This window comes from Artemia sp. Qi Xiang Cuo, chromosome 15 (genome assembly GCF_049724085.1).
Source record: "Artemia sp. Qi Xiang Cuo chromosome 15, ASM4972408v1, whole genome shotgun sequence".
In the NCBI taxonomy this organism is placed as follows: domain Eukaryota; kingdom Metazoa; phylum Arthropoda; class Branchiopoda; order Anostraca; family Artemiidae; genus Artemia; species Artemia sp. Qi Xiang Cuo.
Genome location: NC_142808.1, coordinates 34,230,253 through 34,251,517, shown reverse-complemented (window position 1 = coordinate 34,251,517; position 21,265 = coordinate 34,230,253). Strand labels below are relative to the sequence as shown.

The window sequence follows — 21,265 nt, the reverse complement described above, 5'->3', positions numbered from 1 at the left end:
CGAGAGTTCTAGTGCCCTTTGTAAGAGTCAAAAGTGATCTGAGGGCAACTAGACCCCCCCAAACCCCTTTTCCCCAAATACATCAGATAAAAAATTTGAGGTAGCCATGTTAAATAGTTCAAAGATCATATAACAAAAACTCCTTTACGTATGGCCATTTTTTTGAAAATAGTTGAAAGGTCAGACAAGGAAATCTCCTGTGTCGACGCAATCCCCCCTCCCATGGCCCGGGGCAGGCGTTGTAAGTATTGCTCTGGGGGTATATACGGTTTTTATGGAAGGTATGCTTGTATAAAGTTCGAAGAGGGCTCATATGATTGGAAATCGAAAGTTCTCGTTCACTTTTTAAGAGTCAAAAGAGATCGGAGGGCAACTAGCCCCCCTCTCCACGCCCTATTTTCCTCAAACCCATCCGATAAGAACTTTGAGAGAGCCATTTTTTCAAAATGATTCAAAGGTCAGATTACAAAAACTCCAATGTCGACACAACCCCCCAGGGCCCCGGGGGGGGCAGGCATTGTAAGCCCTCGGGCTGTATGTGGTTCTTATGAAAGGGATGTTCGTATAAACTTCAGAGAGGGTTAATTTGAATGGAAATTAAAAGTTGTAGTTCATTTTCTCAGAGTGAAAAAAGTTCGGAGGCAACTAGCCACTCCAGCTCTCCACGCCTTCGGGTTTACCGGATGGATAAACCCATCCGATAAAAATTTAAGGTGACCATTTTGTGAAAAATAGTTCAAACATCAGATATTAAAACTCCGGGGGTCGATACAACCCCCCAGAGCCCCGGGACAGGCGTTGTAAGTTGTACTCTGGGGATATATATATATGGCTCTTAGAAGGGATGATCGTATCAACTTCAGAGAGGGCTCATTTGATTGAAAATATAAATTCCTAGTTCACTTTTAAGGAGTTAAAAGAGACCGAAGGTTAATTAGTTCCCCCACGCCGTTTTTCCCCTAACCCATCCGATAAAAATTTTGAGATAGCCATTTTGTTAACAATAGTTCAAACATTAGATAAGAAAAACTCCAAAGTTGACACAAACTCATTTTTTAACTTTGATATTGTTATTTTGATACCAGTTTTGATACTTTGATGAACATTTGATTTTTAGAAAAAGTTTGATATTGAAATAAGGAATTTTTAAAAACTTGAAACTTCTTGCAATCAAAAACGAACAAAAATTTTATTAAAAAAAAAATTTGCGAAAAATAAGTTTTTCAAAGAAAAGTAAAGACCATTTCTTAAATTTAAGCTCAGCAGATACAAATACCTGTTAAAATTCAAACTCAAAACAACCAGAAATTACTATTAAAGAATAAATGAAACCCAAGACGAACAGAAATTAAATAAACAATCATAGCAAAAAAAACATACAATGAGTAATAATGTAAATAAATAAATAGATCTTAAAGTGAGTAATGCTTAGATTGAATATGAAAATCAAGCTTAAAACTAAAAAAAATATTTTCCTATTGAAGTAGAAATCAAACTTAAAACGAACAGAAATTAAATAAACAATCAATGCAAAAAAACATAAAATAGACATTAATTTAAATTAAAAAATAAATCTTAAAACGAGTGAAACTTAAATTGAATATGCAAACCAAGCTTGAAACGAACAAAATCACTACAAACAAGAGTTATCACCTCCTTCTCTCAATTTAAAAGTCTAAAACCTACTGCTTCATTGGCGCTTTACTGAAAACTATATGCGTCATGAACAGTCTTGGAAAGTATAAACAACATCAAATTGAATATTTGATGTATAATGCTATTAATAGTTGAAAGATCCATCAGTTCAAGAATTTATTTCACTGTAATTTTATTTTTATTTTCAATGCTGTAAGAACTGGAAAAGAAAATATTTGTAATATAATTCGTTTTTAGTTAAGCCCCAATGAAGCAGTAGGCTTTTGGTTTTTATTTACAGCTAAGGAAGGAGGCAGTATCCAAACACTTGTTTGCAGTGAAACTATATTCGTCTTTAACGACTTTAAAAAGAGCTAATAAATTAAACTGAATATTTGATGTATAATCATATTAATTGCTGAAAGCTCATCAGTTCAAAATGTTACTGTAATTTTAATGTTTATTTTCAATATTAAGTACAAAAGAAAATATTTGTCGTAAAATTGGTTTTCAGTAAAAAGCCAATGACGCAGTAGGTTTTAGACTTTTACAGTGAGAAAAAGAGGTGATACCCAAACTCTTGTTTGTAGTGATTTTTGTTCGTTTCAAGCTTGATTTGCATGTTCAATTTAAGTTTCACCCGTTTTAAGATTTATTTATTAATTTGTATTACTACCTATTTTGTGTTTGTTTGCATTGATTATTTATTTAATTTCTGTTCATTTTAAGTTTCATTTATGCTTCAATAGGAAAATATTTTTGTTCGTTTTAAGCTTGATTTGCATATTCAATCTAAGCATTACTCGCTTTAAGATCTATATATACATTTATATTATTACTTCTTGTATGTTTTTTGCTATGATTGTTTATTTAATTTCTGTTCGTTTTGGGTTTGATTTATTCTTTAATAGTAATTTCTGGTCGTTTTGAGTTTGAATTTTAACAGGTATTTGTATCTGCTGAGCTCAAGTTTAAAATGGCTTAAAAGTTTAAATGGCAGAAAAGTTTGTCACTTTTCTGTGACAAACTTATTTTTCGGAAAGTTTTTTTTTTTAATAAGTGGTAAAAGTGACAACAGACTTATCAACAATGTTACAATTTACTGTAATTTAGTCCAAAGTAGACGCTAAGTTATTGGTCAAGTATTGTTGAATCGACAATGTTTTAATTTGTTAAATGTTTTTAAAGGGACAATTTTGGCATTAGTTGATATTAATGCTTTAATAGTCAGGGATGTGTATATATTTTTCTCAGCAGTTTTCTTTGGTTGAATAATAAGGAAAGTCTTGTCCAAGAAGTGATTGTTTTCCCTACGTCTCACCCATATGCTAACTCTACTGGCGCTGGGGCAATGTTTTGGTGGTGTGCCACTTGACCCCAGAACACTAAGATTTTCTAAGTACTTAACCTAAATTACCTTAAATTGCAGCTAAGAGCAATCTAAGGATTTCTCCAACAAAATTCTAAGCAAATTCTAATTTTCCAACAATTTCAGGAAGTGCTGGCTGATGAATCATAGCTTTAGAATATTGAACTTAAAAAATTCAGCTGTCTAATAGTTGTCAAAATGTTAAGATGTAGCTTTTTCTTTTATTTTTTTTTGCAGTCTGGACTGCAAAAAAAAAATAATACAATAGTATCCCAAACTGTGTGGGGTACTCTGGTATTTGTTTTGTTCATAATTTTGTTGCTAGTATATTCAATATGTCGGATATTTGGGATGTATATTATAGTGCAAATGCTCTTGATGGTTTTGCCAGCAAATCCCTTTTGATTTTCTGGGTTTCATTTCTCCATAAAAAAGAAGTTGTAAAAATGTCTTTATTAAAAAAAAAGAACAATTAAATTTACAATATTAATTCCTGCAAAAAAAAAAAAAAATCACACTGGAGCCCTGGGATTTTGCATTCCTTCTTTTGATCATTCAGTGTTTTTTTGTTTTTTTTTTCATTTGACCAGCAGTTTCATTTTGAGATTTATCATGAAGAAATTGTTCATAAATGTATACAAACAGGGTAACGGGAAAATTTGTCTAGGTAGGAACGATGACTCCTTTAGACTTTTATTATCAGAGATATGACTAAAAACTAATAGTTGTGTGGGCTCAAAGTGTTTGTGATAGCCTTAAATTATCCCAGATCTTGTGAAACTAATATACAAGATGGATGCTTTCCTGCTAAACCTTGGAAGACAATACCTCACTCTCTCAAATGCACTCTCTGATTGACATAATAAGCCAGTAAAAAGTGCATATATCTTTCTTTTCTTTTTAGCCCCTCCAAATATTCTTCTTGATACTGCATCTAGTGAAACTTTGAAGGATGAACATCAATATGCAGTTACTGGATCACCACAGGATAATCAAGAAAAAGCAAGACAAAAACAATCTGTTTTAGATGCACAATCTGGCAGTTTAGATGGGGATACATCATGCAAAACGTTTATTATTCATGAAAACTTATCAGATGAAAAACTTATTAGGTAACTTTTGTTCTTTGCTAATTATATCTAGACTATGGGCATACCTTGACTTTCAGAGGAGGGAGATCTGTATCCCACAATAGATACAAAGACCCCCCCCCCTCCCTCTAGACAGCTGCAAACATGTCTAGCCTTTAAAAGGTAACATTGCACAATTTTATAAGAAGAGAGGAGAAGATCAACTCTCCCCCTCAACTCTACTTGGCCCAACCCTCCATTTTTTTTCTGGGGTAGAGGGAATCCTATTGGTTTGGACACATTTTAGTTTAGAAATGTCCCCTCTTGCAAGACCCTAAGGGTTGATTATATAATGGTTGCTTTAAAATGTACTTTTTATCCTCCACCCTTCCTGGCTCTTGCCTGTGTCTACATTTTCCTATGGGTATATGTACCTTCCTCCTGTGGAAGGGGGGGGGGTGCTCGGGATTGAGAGAAGCGTTTTTTTTATGTGAAATTCGTAAGCAATCTCTGGGTAGAATCCCCCTTCCACTGTATTCACAATAACAGTATAATAGTAAATTTTGATCGTCATTAGAACTTTATGCAAGTTCCATTCGGAAATAAATGAACAGCTCTAGTGGGTGGGATTCCTTGGGCTTTTGAGCTCATTCATATTAATTAATTAGATAAAAAGTGTATTTTGGTATTTTGTTCTTTTCTTCTTAATTGTCTTTATAATCATTTTTTTTTGGTTGTTCACTTGATCTCTCTAAACAGATAATAAATATAAAAAAAACAAGTATTTCATTGATTGAACTAAACAAAAAATCTTAAGATGTTTGTATCAAACTAATGGAATGAAACTGAAGTTAGTGAATCCTCAGGAATTTGGTCACACCTCAAATGAAGAAACAAATGTTAGTCATTGGATGTTTAATAAACAATTAAAGAAAATTAGAAGCCATTTGGTTTTGATTAACTCGATACTAAAATGTACTTTAGCTTGTTTTCTGTAAGCAAACGCAAAATTAAGAAATATTTTCTGTTTAAAAGATTATCGTCTTGTAACCTCATTTTGAGGACTGAAGGGGGTGGGGGGTTGAAACTGGCAGTTGAAACTGGTAAACAAGAAATATTCCAAAGAACTGGAAAACAAGAAATATTCCAAAGAACAAAGAAAGAAAACTCAATGAAAAAACAAACAAAACGAGACTATGGCCAGAACAGAAAAGATAGAAAAAACACGACTCGGATATTTCACCTGTATAAAAACGAGCTGTTTATAGCGCAAAAGAAACAAAGATTAAAAAACTAAAATCACCTAAAAATCACCATCAATATTAAACTACAATTGTTGCAACAGATGCACATAGGTCACTGTCACTAATGGAGTTACTTCAATGAGAGCACCAAAGCAACTGGATAAAAATATTTAAAATGGAAATTAAGTTAATTATTCTATTGCGAAATAATCCTGTTACTTCCTATCACTTGTGCAATTCTCCTTGGTCTTGTATTTAATTAATTAAAAAAACGTTTTCGACAAAATAAGCTTTTTAAAAAAAAGTAAAGAACTCCATTAAACTAAAATGAACAGAAATAGAATCAAATAATCTACCAAGCATACAACTACCACAAACCAGTATCGATAAATTAATGAAACCCAAAACAAACAGAAATTAAAATAAATAACAGAGCCAAACTCAAATGAGCAGAATTTAATTTGAGTAGGGTTCTAAACCCAAAGCTTACTAAAAGCCAGAATATAATTTTTACTTTACTGAAAAAAATTCAAATGAATTTACTGAAAAAAAAAATTGTTCATTGTCAGTTTAATATACATAAATGTTTGGGGAAATGATGGGCATGGGGGAGGGAATTCTCCCTCTGATTACTTTCGACTATTAAAAAGGGCAATTGGCCTTTCGATTTTCAGTCGAATGAGCCGTTTTTGAAGTTTTTTCGACAACGCTTTCTACAAAAACATTATATGCCCCCAGGGCATAACTTACAACCTTAGCCCTGAGGGCTGTGGGGGGTTGTCATCCTCAAAGACCTAATTTCCAGAACTTTCAACTACGTTGCACAAAATAGCTATCTCAAAATTTTGATTAGCTGTGTTTGGGGAAATTTTGGGCGTGAGACGGGGAATGAGCCCTTTTTAAAGTTTCTACGTCAATGCTATCTATAAAAACCTTATATGCCCCCGGGGCATAACTTTCAACCTTTGCCCTGGGGGTTCTGGGGGGTTTGTCATCCTCAAAGGAAAAAATTTCCAGAACTTACAACTCCGTTGAACAAAATGGCTATCTCAAAATTTTGATTGGATGTGTTGGGGAAACGCTGGGTGTCAGAGGGGGGTTATTTGCCCTCCAATCACTTTCGACTATGAAAAAGCGCTCTAGTCCTCTCAATTTCCAATTGAATGAGCCCTTTTTGAGGTTCCTATGACAACGCTATCTATAAAAACCTTATTTGCCCCCAGGGCATAACTTACAACGTTTGCCCTGGGGGCTGTGTGGGTTTTGTCATCCTCAGAGACCTAATTTCCAGAACTTTCAACTACGTTGAACAAAACTGCCATCTCAACATTTTGATTGGATGTGTTTCGGGAAATGGTGGGCTTCGGAGGGGAGTTAGTTGCCCTTCAATCACTTTCTATTATTTAAAAGGGCATTGGCCCTTTTTGAAGTTTCTATAACATCGCTTTCTATAAAAACCTAAATATGCGACCAGGGCATAACTTACAACCCTTGCCCTGAGGGCTGTGGGGGGGGGGGTGTTATCCTCAAAGACAAAGGGGGGTTAGTTGCCCTTCAACACTTACAACTATTAAAAAGGGCACTAGCCCTTTGAGTTTCCAATCGAATGAGCCCTTTTGAACTATTTACGACAACGCTATCTATAACAATCTTATATGGCCCCAGGGCATAACTTACAACCCTTGCCCAGAGACATGTGGGGGGTTTGTCATCCTCAAAGACATCATTTCTAGAACTTTCAACTACATTGAATAAAATAGCTATCTCAAAGTTTTGATGGGATGTGTTTGGGGAAATGGTAGGCATGAGAGGGGGGTTAGTTACCCTCCAATCACTTTTGACTATTAAAAAGGGCACTATCCCATTCAGTTTCCAATCAGATGAGCCCCTTTTGAAGTAACTACGACAACGCTTTCCATAAAAACCTTATATGCCCCCAGGACATAACTTATAACCTTTCCCCTGAGGGCTCTGAGGGGGTTATCATCCTCAAAGACCTAATTTCCAAAACTTTCAACTACTTTGAACAGAATAGCTATCTCTAAATTTTGATTAGATGTATTTGGGGAAATGGTGGGCATGAGAGGGGGGTTGTTACTTGCCCTCCAGTCACTTTCAACTATTAAAAAGGGCACTAGCCATTTCAATTTCTAATCGAACGAGCCCTTTTTGAAGACTCTACGAAAATGATTTCTGTAAAAACCTTATATGCCCCCAGGGCATAACTTACAACCCTTGCTCTGAGGGCTGTGGGGGGGGGGGCTTCATGCTTGGAGACTGAATTTCCAGAACTTTCAACTACTTCAAACAAAATGGCTATCTAAAAATTTTGATTGGATGTGTTTTGGGAAAAAGTGGGTGTGAGAGGGGGGTTAGTTGCCCTCCCATTACCTTTGACTATTGAAAAGGGCACTAACCCTTTGAATTTCCAATCGAATGAGCCCTTTTTCAAGTTTCTACGACAAAGCTTACAATAAAACTTTATATGCCCCAAGGGCATAACTTACAACCCTGTCCCTAAGGGCTGTGTCGGGGGGGGGGGGGGTTGTCATCCTCAAAGACCTAAATTCCTGAATTTTCAACTACGTTGAACAGAATGGCTATCTCAAAATTTTGATAGGATGTGTTTGGGGAAATGGTGGGCGTAGAAGGGGTGTTAGTTGCTTTCCAATCACTTCGGCTATTAAAAAGGGCACATGTGGTAAAGCTTTTTAATTTAGTTAATTATGAATTTAGTAAAAATATAATAAGACGCAAATACAAAGTTTAGAAATACCACTTTTTATTAAGATAAAGAGTATATCCTGCCAAGTTTCTGCTTAACGGGAAATTGAGAAATCACCACTTCCTAGCTATTGCGTCGGTTGGGTAAAGGAAAGTTTAGTTGATAAAAATATATAAAAGATACATTTTACGGAAAGGGGCGGACGGATACTAACTCTATGCCGGACTGACCTCTGGTCCGTTGTTTTAGAAATACCTTGGAATTTTGTCGGATCATTGTAAGTGTCTAAGTATCCTATTATATATTATTGTAGTTTTCCGAGACTTGTGGTCTACTTGAGACAGCCAGTCACAGTAGAAAATATATATCTGGTTTTATTATATGTCAACTGAATAAAATTATTGTATTACAGCCAACCTCTCTACAATCTACCTTTAGTCCCTCGAACATACCCAGCTGGTACGCCTCATTAGTCCGGTCATAGCCTAAGGCACGCTACCAAAGTTTAATTACCTTAGGGCCATAGTTTATCTCCCCTATAAAGGGAGAATAAGCATCTACCACTACATCCACTTCAATACCATAAGAACCACGTTACCACAACTGGTGGCAGCGGAGGGATAACCTAAAAATAAGCGGAAAAATCACAATAGAAGGGGGAACGACAGCTCAAGTTCTTGCGACATTAAATAGAAAAGAAGGAAAGGTTAAAAAAATGGACGCCATGATAGGAGGATACACCATAAAAGAATACCCCATGCTTTTCGTGGAAAATCAAGTTATTAAAACTGAAAGTGGTATCACATACTTAAAACTGTCAAATCTATTTAATAATAAAGTCAAACTGAACCAAATGGAACTTGGATCAGTAGAAAAGATTTCAAATTCAGAAATAAAATCTCTAAACAGTTCAGAATTAGGTGTCAATTTCACTAGCCACTAAAAAATATCCTCATTATAACCGCAACCACAAGAAAATTATGAAATGTCACAAACAGATCTTTTGCAACAATTTCATTTAAAACATTTACCGGAAAATGTATAAACCCGAGTGGAAAATATTCTTTGGGATTTTAAATGGACTTTTGCAAGACACAAAGCGGATTACGGATTAACTCACTTAATCCCACACAAATTATCAACAGTGGGCCCTCCAATCAAAAAGTCACCGTATAAAACACCTTATCATTTAAAACCATGGCTAGAAAGCCAAATAAAGGAAATGCAAGATCAGAGAATAATGAAGGAAAGTATTAGCGATTGGTGATTTCCATTAGTAATAGCCAGAAAAAAAGATAACAACATGAGATTATGTATAGATTTTAGGGCACTAAATGCCGTCACCGTAAAAGACGTGATGAAGTTACCAAGAATTGATACGATTTTAGATTCGCTCGGAGGTACAAAATACTACACTAGTTTTGACTTAATAGCACGATATTGGCAAATTGCTTTAGATGCAGAAACCAAGCGGAAAGCTACAGTAATCTTAGACGATGGAAGAACGTTCACATTTGAACGTATGCCTTTTGGCTTATCATTTAGTCCAAATTGTTTTAGTCGACTAATGAATTTGGTGTTAAAAGATAACGAGCCATGAAGAAAAAAGATACCTTGGCTTATTTAGATGATGTAATTTTGTTTAATGAAAACCTGGAAGACCACTTGGTCGGACTTAGAAAAATACTGGAAAAGTTTGAAAAAGCAGGTTTAAAATTAAAACCAGAAAAGTTAAAAATAGTAGTGCCAAAACTAGTTTTTCTTGGACACCTGATAAACCAAGGTACTATTTCACCAAATCCAGAAAAAATTAACAGTCATAGAAAATTTACAGCCTCCTAAAGATCAAAAAAGCTGCACATCAGTGTGTGGTTTGTTAAGCTATTTCAGACGATATATTAAAAATTAAGTAACAATATCGCGAACCTTTGACAAACCCCTTAACAACATCAAGTAAATTTAAAATTTCAATGGACACAAAGCCGGTACTTGATGAAATTAAAAGGTAATTATTACAGGCACCAATATTTAAACTACCAGATTTGTCACAAGACTTCTGTTTACAAACAGATGCTTCGGGGTACGGTATTGGAGCCATAAAATTAAACATAAATTCCGAAGGAGTAGAATCAATAGTCCAATACGCCAGCAGGTCACTGACGGAGGCAGAAAGAAAATGTTCGACAGTTGAAAGAGAATGCTTAGCAGTTGTAGTTTTTACAGAATATTTTCAACAATTTTTCCTTGGAAAAAAATTCATTTTACGCGTAGACCAAAAATCATTAATTTGGCTACATACGATGCAAAATACTTCAGCCCGGCTGACATGGTGGATACTACGTCTGCAAGCATATTCATATACCCCAATATATATAAAGAGCCGTACAAACATTTTACCAGACTATTTATCACGAAATCCTGATACGGAGGGAAATTTGATTACAACCATCCAGAGCGAACTGGAAGGGGTAGAAATACTATCTAATGAAAATATTTCGATTCATCAATATAAAAATGATTTTTGTTTAGCGATGAAATCCTTTTTATCAAAAGGAACGGAACTGCCAGAGCACTTTAAACATTTTTTAAAGGACTTAGATAATTTTGATTTTGATGAAAGTAAAAATCTTTTGGTAAGATATCACAGACCATCCCAAGAATATAGAAAAAATTACTTAAAAAATATTCCAGTAATTCCAAAATCACTGGAAGGAGAAATTTTACAGATGGCACATGCAACAATTGGCTGTCACATGGGAGAAGCGAAAACTATGGGGAGGCTGAAAGGAAATTTTATTTTCCAAAAATGTACTCAAAAGTAAAAGCTTTAGTACAAAGCTGCCAAGAGTGTGCCAAACCAAAGTCGCCACCAAAGACCCCTAGGGCTGGTTTAGGCCTCCACCCCACCCCTTCAGGGGTAGGAGAATTAATGTTAATAGACATTTGGGGAACAGGAGGAAGTTTACCAGTTTCCAGGAAAGGAAACAGGTGTGCACTAACCGTAGTTGACTATTTTAATTCATACTTATGGTTATAAGACAAAAATCATTGCGAAAGTTTTGGTCAATCGCCTATTTTTGGAATACGGAATTTTTCCTAGTTTTACTTAGCGACAATGGGCCATGTTTTAGAGCCAAATTATTAGACGAAATTACAGAATATCTGGGTGTGAAACGATGGTTTACATCGTCTTATATGGCAGCCGCTAATAGAAAGGTTGAACGCAAACATAGGGAATTAGCTTACATGCTGGGGATACATGCAAGAGAGGAAAATGAAAATTGGGATGAACATTTACCATTCGTAGTCTTTGCAATAAATACGGCTTTTTCACGTTCCTTAAAAGAAATGCCATTTTTTTTTGCAACATGTAAAAGATCCGAGAGCTTGTTTAGATGAAATACCAAATGATAGAAAGTATTACAACCTAGAACAATATAAGCAAGAAATTGTGATGAAGATGAAAAAAGGTATGGAACAAGTCCAACACAATCTGGAAGATGCGAAAACAGAACAAAAAGAAAAATATGACCGAACAAGCAAAAATAAGATAAATTACTGTTTAGGAGACTTGGTTTATGTATACAAAACCAACCTGGAAGGGACAAAAAAGTTAAAACCGAAATGGGATGTGCCCTACAGGATTGTAAAGATTCTTCCAAATAACTTAAAATATGTTCAAAAGCATCAGTATAAGGAAAAGGAAGAAGTAGTACACCATAATAGAAGGAAAAAGGGATATTTTTCAAAACCGTGGAAATCAGAGCCTATTCCTTCAGACGAAGAAATAAAGGAAACAATTTCACCAGTATATATCAGAGGACCATATGAATTTTATGACCTTTTTAACGACCATAAAGGTTAGGAAGAGTGGAAGGAGTATTTAGCCCAGTCTTGGCTACAAACTCTCCACAACAAACAAGAGAAAAAGGGAAATATTCGATGCTCATCAGATACTAGGGATGAAGAGCCTAAAACACAGCCTAATGGTTTAAAACGTGATAAACCAAAGGTGAAATCCAAAGAGGAAGAAGAATTGGAAGGAACCAATGAATTATCTGATTTTCATACATTACACTCACCTACAGTCTTAACACAAAAATGGCTTTTGGAACAAACACCATCTACCAGACGCGACCTAACAGAATGTGACCGATAATTCTTCTACAGAAACCGATATCACTAAACCTGGGCCATCGTTAAGAAAACCCTCCTTAAGAGAGAAATTATGGAGAAAAGTAAAGGAACCAGAAGGACAGCAACAAGTTCCTTCGTCAGCAGCACAAGTAGCTAAATCACTTATGAAAAAGGCCAAACATCAGGATAAAAAAAGATTAAAGATATTTGACGAGGCAACAAAACCGCGCTCGAATTCAGAGCCTTGTAAACCACACTATAGAGACCAAGGAAAAACTTGCAAATATTATAAAGAAGAGAAGCAAAAATTTGGAATCCAAAATTTGGACCAGGAAATGGAGAAATGCAGAACAAGCGTAGCCCCAAGCCGACTAATATTTGAATAAAATAATTATAACGAAAAAAAATAAAAATAAAACGAGTAAAGAGCCTCTAAAGAAATATCTATTTCCCTTCCTTTATTCGGTATGTAAATAACATCAAAGTTTTCCTTCAAATATATATCGCAAGTAAAAATTATTACCGTCACGTAGAAAAGAAACTCAAAAAAAATTTTTTAGCCTAAATACTCGTAAGTTCCCAGAAAGGAAATAAGCTCCGATCTAAAGTGACATCATAGCTTCCTGCAAAAATTTTGTCTCCGGGACGAAATAAAACTTCGCGAATGGTGTACTGACAAGACATGTCAAAAAGAATTACGTTTCATAAAAGAAATTAAGTAAGGCCACGTAACTTTTAAATGGGTGTAGTGAAACTAATTGAATTATACGTATTTAGAATCAGCATTAAAAGACGATTCTTTTGATATGTATATACGATTATCCTTTATACGAAGTTTATACGATCATCCTTTCTATATATACCTTATATGCCCCAAGGGCATAACTTACAATCCTTGCCATGACGGCTGGGGGAGGGGTGTCATCCTCAAAGACTTAATTTCTTGACCTTTCAACTACGTTGAACAAAACGGCTATCTCAGAATTTTGATTGGATGTGTTTGGTGAAATGGTGGGCGTGAGAGGGGGGTTAGTTGCCCTCCAATCACTTTCGACTATTAAAAAGGGCACTGGCCCTTTCAATTTCCAATCGAATGAGCTGTTTTTGAATTTTCTTCGACAAGAAATGGCCATTTCAAAATTTTCGACGCATTTCGGAAAAATACGAAGTGTTTTTTTTTGGGGGGGGGGGGTATCCAAACACCGATCACTCTGAATCTCAGAAAGGGCAGTAAAACTTCTGATTAGCAATACAATGAACCCCTTTTAAGTTTATACTATCACCATTTCTATCACTGTGAATTTCAAAAAGGGCAATAGAAGTTCTGGTTACCAATCTAATGAGCCCCCTCCGAAGTCTTTACGATCATCCTTTTTATATATACCTCATATGCCCCCAGGACGTAACTTACAACCCTTACCCTGAGGGCTGTGAAGGGGGGGGGTCGTCTTCCTCAAAAACATAATTTCCGGGCCTTTCAATAATGTTGAACAAAATTGATATCTCAAAATTTTGGTTGGATGTGTTTGGGGAAATGATGGGCATGGGAGGGGGGCTAGTTGCCCTCCAACAACCTTCGACTAGTAAAAACGGCACTGGCCCTTTCAATTTACAATCGAATGAATTGTGTTTAAAGTTTTTACGGCAACGAGTGGACATCGCAAAATTTGTATCAGAAGTATTTTAGGAAAACCCGAGGTGTGGGGGAGGTTATCTACCCTCCTATCACTCTGAATCTTGAAAAGTACACTAGAACTTTTGATTACCAATCCAATGTGCCCCTGTCGAAGTTTATACGATCACCCTTTCTATATGTACCCCGTGTCCTGCGGGCTGTGTGTGTATGGGGGGGGGTGTCATCCTCAAGGACATAATTACCGGACCTTTAAAGTTATGTTGAACAAAATGCTTATTAACAAAATCGCTATCTCGAAATTTTGATTGGATATGTTTGGAGAAATGGTGGGCGTGGAGGGGGGGGGGGTCATTTGTCTTCCAATCACTCTTGACTATTAAAAAGGGCACTAGCCATTTCAGTTTCCAATCGAATGAGTTCTTTTCGAAGTTTCTAAAACAACAAATGGCCATCTCCAAATTTCTATCAGATGCATTTCTGGAAAATACGAGGTGTGAGGGGGTATCCACACTCTGATCACTCTGAATCTTAAAAATTGCACTAAAACTTCTGATTATCAATCCAATGAACCCCCTCCGAAATGTATACGATCACCCTTTCCGTATATACCTTATATGCCCCAGGGCTAACTTACACCCCTTGCCCTGAGGGCTCTGGGGGAGGGGTTGTTATCCTCAAAGATACAATTTCTGGAGCTTTCAACTACGCTGAATAAACTGGCTATCTCAAAATTTTTATTGGATGTGCTTGAGGACATGGTGGGCGTGGGAGGGGGTTAGTTGCCCTCCGATTACTTCGACTATTAAAAAGGGCACTAGCCCTTTCAATTTCCAATCGAATGAGTGTTTTTGAATTTTCTACGACACCGAATGGCCATCTCAAAATTTCTATCAGAAGCATTTGGGAAAATACGAGCCGTAGGGGGAGGGGTATTCACACTCCGATGACTCTGAATCTCAGAAAGGGCAGTAAAACTTATGATTAGCATTCCAATGAGTCCCTTTTAAGTTTGTACGATCACTATTTCTATATATATACCTTATATGCCCCCAGGGCATAACTTACAACCCTTGCCCTGGGGGCTCTGGGGAGGGGGGGGGTGGAGTTGTCATCCTCAAAGACATATATTCCAGACCTTTCAATTACGTTGAACATAATGGCTATCCCAAAATTTTCCAATCGAGTAAGCTCTTCGAAGTTTCTATTACAACAAAGGCCCATCTCAAAATTTCTATCAGATGCATTTCGGGAAAATACGACGTGTGGGGGTGAGCATCCACCCTCCAATCACTCTGAATCTTGAAAAGGGCACTAAAACTTGTGATTCCAAAATCCAATGAGCTCCCTCGGAAGTTTATATGATCACCCTTTCTATATATACCTTATATGCCCCCAGGGCATAACTTACAACCATTGCCCGGAGGGCTCTGGGGTGGGGGGTTGTCATTCTCCAAGACATAGTTTCCGGATCTTTTAATTAAACAAAATGGCCATCTCAAAATATTGATTGGATGTGTTTGGGGAGTTGGTGGGCGTGGGAGGAGGGTTAGTTGCCCTTCAATCACTTTTGACTATTAAAAAGGGCACTAACCCTTTCAATGTCCAATCGAATTAGGTTAATTGAAGTTTCTAAGACAACAAAGGGTCATCTCAAAATTTCTATCAGATGCTTTTTGGGAAAATGCGAGGTGTGTATGTATGGGGAGGGGAAGGGTATCCACCCTCCGATCACTGAATCTCAAAAAGGGCACTGAAACTTCCGATTAGTAATCCAATAAGCCCTCTCCGAAGTTTATACGAGCACTCTTTCTATATATATACCTTATATGCCCTCGGGGCATAACTTATAACCCTTGCTCTGAGGGCTGTGGGGCAGGGGGATTGTCATCCTCAAACACATAAGTTCTGGACCTTTCAAGTTATGCCTAAAAAGGCCACAAAAAATGTAACGAGCAAAATATGAACATTCAACATCTAAAACAAATTTACGTAAAGACTATCCTATAATGTCGTTCAAGTTTCAATGGGTTCCATAATTATCCTGGAGAATCACTCCAGACACCTAAAAGTACTCATAACGTTTGCTTCTAATGACACTTATCAGCCACTCTTCATCTTATCTTCCACACCAAAAGCTATTGTCTCTTAAATCCTTCTACGTTAAGCACACATCAAATGAAATGCGCTTTTATTCATACATTCAATCGCATAACTAGTTTTGGTTCCGATCGGGGCTGACTTAATAACTGCCGATCCTTGCCGAGTTCAATGAGCAAAAAACTCAGCATTGTATAATTTGACCATAATGATAACAGTAATACAACCTAATTGAATGTATTCTATCAATGAACAGATTCTAGTAACACTAACACTTGCTCATTAATTCTGAACATCATAGTTTAATTTACAGAAACACAAGTGGCGTGAACTCCAACCAGGTTTAAGGAGTGGCTAGTACAAGGATTAATTTTGCTTCGGATTGATGGTTTTTATGTGTGCTTGAATTCCCGGGTGGACACCAGCCATTACTGCTGCATTGTTGTAAGCATGACCTCTGCAGTTTTGGATGTTGAGTCCATCTGCCTCAATTTTTTTCCAATAGTAACTTAGTTAGCTCTTCAGACGAGTTCTCTTTAGTTTCGATACAGTCTATGGAAGATTCCACAGCAATAATATTAAATCCATCCATCTTCAAGTAACGTAAAACCTAACTGGCTTGATTTTTGCAGGATTTGTCAGGATTGCATGTTGATTGCGTGGAGCATACTATTTCCTTCATACTCTACAATCCTTATCCCCAAAACCACAGAAGATTGTAGTAAATGTAAACTGCTACAGCAGGCCATCGTTCAGAACTGCTGTAAAACGGGGGATAGATGGGAAAAGGCAAGAGATCATTAAGAGGGATGGTGTGCTGGGGGCCAGACGTCAGATTAAAGGCACGATATTTTTTTACCTGCGTAATATTTTTTTACCTGCGGCCTTCATGTACGGTTTTAGGACTCGTTTTTAGGGAGTTAAGGGGGTTAGACTATGCCCGGAAATCCTGGCCCCTGTTGCGATGTTTCTGTTGCTGCTGTATTGTTAGGGCCTCACAATAAACTGATATGGTGTATGTTACGTTTAACCCGCAATACTCCAAAGATTGCATTGATTTTTTAAGGTCTCTAGTGGCTTGATGTGTCATCCCTAGGGAAGTGAACCTGTTGCGGTTCGCCATGCCCCATCTCTGATCACGCCACTGTATGCATCCACATATTATGCATGTATAAGCCTTCTTTTTATGACCTTCCCATATATATTTTTTCTCCAAAAAAATAATCAGCCTTGAATTCAATAATTCACCTTGACGCTTTCTCCTTGAACCCACCTTAAAAAATACATTATCTCCAAGTTTCTTTCGGCTGACAATATATTTTCAAAGATTTTACTGCTTTCATCTTCCCTAACTATGTTTGAATTTTATAGTCTTTCAAAATATTTTCAACCTTTTTGAAATCCTATTATTTCTTCCATATGGTTTGCCTTTGCCCCTGAAATGTCAGGCCCATCACCCAACATAAATTCCCGCGTATATACTTCCTATGAAACCTTTTCTGTGCATAGTTTTAATTTTGTATTGTTGACAAATGGAGACACAAATCCTCTCGTCTACGCTCCTTTAATCCAAATCTATTGAGGAAGCAACCATAGGATAGTTGGCCTTTCCTTACAACAATTCTTAAATGTAGTTCTTGCACCGAGTATAAAAAATGAGGTTGGTTAAACCTATCTCTAAAAAGAGATGCTTAAACAGGGTGCACTGACCACCCCAACATGCCTATATCTATTGCATTCAAGGCAAAGGAGGAGGTTCTATTATTGAGTGAATGGGTCTCATAGCATCTACAAGTTCATTTCAAACATTATTCTTGCAGGAGTCCAACATCCTTCTCAGTTGAAGATTTAATTAATCAACAAGTCACGAGTACTCCTGATAAAAGGAACACGCTTCCTCGATGTAGAGATGGGGGAAATTTTTCAAATTTAGACTGCTATTTACCAAAAGATGACCCACCAGAGAAACGTTCTCATATCAGAAGTGCCTTGAGTTCTGCCTTTAAGGAAAAACCAAGCGTCTTCCATGAAATGACCAAAGAAATGGGACGCTTGAATATTTTGGACAGGTAATAATTAACAGATTTAAATAAGTTACATTTCTGTAAAGCTATGTTGTACCATAATTCCACTAAAGGTAGTACCGGATAATTAGGTATAAAATGGTATGACTTGTAATTTTTTTTTTTTTTGTGGGGTTGATGCTTCCATCGTAGCTTGAATTTCTTGCGTTTTGTCTTTATTTTGACAAATGTCTTCCGTGAAATAACAAAACAAACGGACCAACGGACCACTTGAATGTTATGGACAGTTAATGTTTAAATTTTATACTGATTTAATGAAGCTGTATTTAGCAGTATTCTGTATAGTTAGAATTAAAAAATCATGTATACAAAGATGTTCTTACCATAACCAAAAGCCTTATCCAAATAGTATGGGAAAGTGATAGAGTGGAAACTCAAGTGATTCAACATGGGTCTATTAGAATTACTAGCTTAATTACTAGCTAATTACTGGAAATCTCTTGCCGTGCAGCATTACCTAGTATAACTAGAATTTTCAATAGAAGTTCAAGTTGATGCATAACCTGGAATTTAATAATGTCCATTTTAATCACAGTTTTCATTCGATTCCTGATTGTGATATATTGGAATATGGTAAAACATTTCTTGATGATTTATGCTGCCCTTGGAATAAGTTTGATTACCCGTTCTACGCCGACGCCTTTAATTAAGTCTTTCTTATGGTCTACATCTTGAGTGTATATTTTATCCAGCCGTCTCGCGTATGAGATTCTTCTTTTTTCTATGTTTTGTCCTTACTATTAGTATTTCCGTGTTATGTATTATTTTCTTATTTTAGTTCCTTTTTCGTGTGGGCTACACATCTAAATATTGAGGACTCACCGGGATGATGTTTTGCCTTGTCAGAGGCATTACTGAACGCCTTACTACATCCTGGGTATTCGCACATATACGGTTTCTCACCCGTATGTGACCGCAGATGAGTTTTTAGGTTTTCCAGCCTGGAATAGGCCTTGGCACATCCTTCGAACTGTAAAAATATACAGATGTAAACAACTGAAACGCTTTCAATATGCCTCTCTATATTTGTTCACGAATTATTTTTCTTTGTTCCTGAAGAAATTCTTACATTTTTGGGGAAAATTGCAACTGTGAACCCTACTTTCAGTTGAAAAACTAGTTTTTTTTATTTAATTTCTGATCGTTTTTTAAATAATGCTGGGAAATCCGGCGCCCCTTTCATAGAAATGTCCCTTCCCCCAAGGAAACGTCCTCCATGAAAAGATCATCCCCCGTAACCCGTACGTTACTGCTTTGGAGTAGCATAGACGCAGTGGCTGGTTACCTCATCGCGTATTGTAATGTTTATCCCTACATTATCTAGTATCTATTCAGGCAATAAATCTATGTAGGAAACTCACCAGTAATGCACTACAATAGAACTAGTTCCGTCTTTAACGGTTGTCTTTAAAGGGGTCCGTCTTTAAAGGGGTGGCGAAGCTCGCACGTTATTTTGCAAGAGGAGTTTCGTTTTAAAAAACGTTTTATTATTTCAGTAAAGCTGCCATAATTCTTCAAAAATATAAAACGAATTTTTATATATTTTGCTATATATTTATACATTTTCCATGTTTTATATATTTATTTATAGAAACTCATATATAATTTATTTATAGAAAATCAATAGAAACATTTTATTGTATTTTGTTAAAATGTTTGTATCTTTATTGCTTAAATAAAACCAATTCTAAAAGATGGTCCCAAAGAATTCACGATCTTCTTCAAATCATTTGTGGAAACTGGTTCAAAAACAAAAATACTACAATCATTATCAAAATTTGAAGAAATGTCTTCTTCTATGTCAAAATTTGAAGAAATTTGACTTTCTTCTTCTATGTCAATATCATTATCAAATAGTGATGAAATATTTTACCAATCTCAGGAAAAATTTACAAAAACTATAAGCTACAGATTGATAATTTTTTATCAATCCGGGATAATTTTTTATAATGCCTGATTTTGAAGCCCAGGCAAATATTGTTAAAAAGGGACCTTTAGAAATAAGAAACTTTTCCGGTGTAGATATAAACTAAAATCTTACCTTAGCAGCTTTAATTCCGGGGATGTTATTAGGCGAAATGATTCACACATCAATAGAAACATTTTATTGCATTTTGTTAAAATGTTTGTATCTTTATTGCTTAAATAACACCAATTCTAAAAGCTGATTCACCAATAAAAGCATGTGTTACATTTCTATTTGACAATAAATAATCAAAATGAAGTCTTCTGAAGAGACTAATGTTTTCTTAGCGCCAAGAACTTATACGTTTCACAAATATTGCTACTAACTTGAAGAGGGGTAATTCATTGGGCGTACATAGCCTTTCTACTAATTGTACGCAAGATGCTGTCCTTCAAATTTTTGTTCCCTTCCTTCACAATATAAATATGTATATATTCCAAGGGCTCTTGGATTTATTGAAGTCTGCTCGTATTATAAAGATTTATAAAACAGTTAAAAACAACTACCTCTCTATTGCGATAATTTCTCCTCTTTATAAGGCTTTTGAAAGAAATATTTTAAAAAATGTTGTGTACTTTACTAAAATGTATTTCTTTACGAAGTGTCAATTTGTTTTCACGTCAGGTCACTCCATGGGACAAGCTTTTATGGCCCTCATCAGGCCCAAATTTACCAATAGGCCCGGGCCTAGGGGCGCACAATGCCAGGTGGCGTAATAAATAAATCACTAAGGAATTCCGTGGCCACTTATAAAATGTCGGATGTCAGAAAACCCAAATATCAGGAGAATATCTTTTTGGAACTGTCGTGGATGGAGGAGCGGGCAAGATGCAATTAAAACAATTTTTTTTGAATCTGGTACGTATATTTTTGGAGTTTGTGAAACATTTTTAGACGAAATTTCGGTAAAAAGAAAATTAATATTAGTGATTCCCAATTTTTTCACGTAAGTAGAACTCAACAAAAGCAAGGTGGCTTAGCATTACTGGTTAAAAATTATATTCCGGCACGACTGAAAGAAGAATTTTTATATTTGAATACGGAGATGATTTTCGAAAGCTGTATTGTTGAATGTTTTATACCAAATAATGATAAAGTTTTAATTGCTGTAATTTATCGTCCTCCCTCATCAAATAAGGCAGATTTTATTGATAAATTTGAAAATATGTTAAGTGTGATATCAAATCTTCGAATGCCATTTTTAATCCTTGGGGACTTCAATATTGATTTAATGGGATGTCTCCCATTTAGACAGCAAGGAATCGACCGACATGTCCTTCAGTTTTTGGAATGTAACCTTTC

At 36.0% G+C, this 21,265-nt stretch overlaps 1 protein-coding gene across 2 annotated transcripts in view; it reads left to right on the top strand.

Moving 5' to 3' along the window:
• Positions 1 to 21,265, top strand: part of LOC148943598 (uncharacterized) — a 79,536-nt gene that overhangs the window by 6,785 nt on the left and 51,486 nt on the right. For both annotated transcript variants that reach the window (XM_089100976.1, XM_089100975.1), the window contains exons 2-3: positions 3,909 to 4,116; positions 17,734 to 17,982. In XM_089100976.1, the coding sequence (XP_088957102.1) occupies positions 3,909 to 4,116; positions 17,734 to 17,982 (457 nt within the window). The remainder of the gene's footprint in view (positions 1 to 3,908; positions 4,117 to 17,733; positions 17,983 to 21,265) is intronic.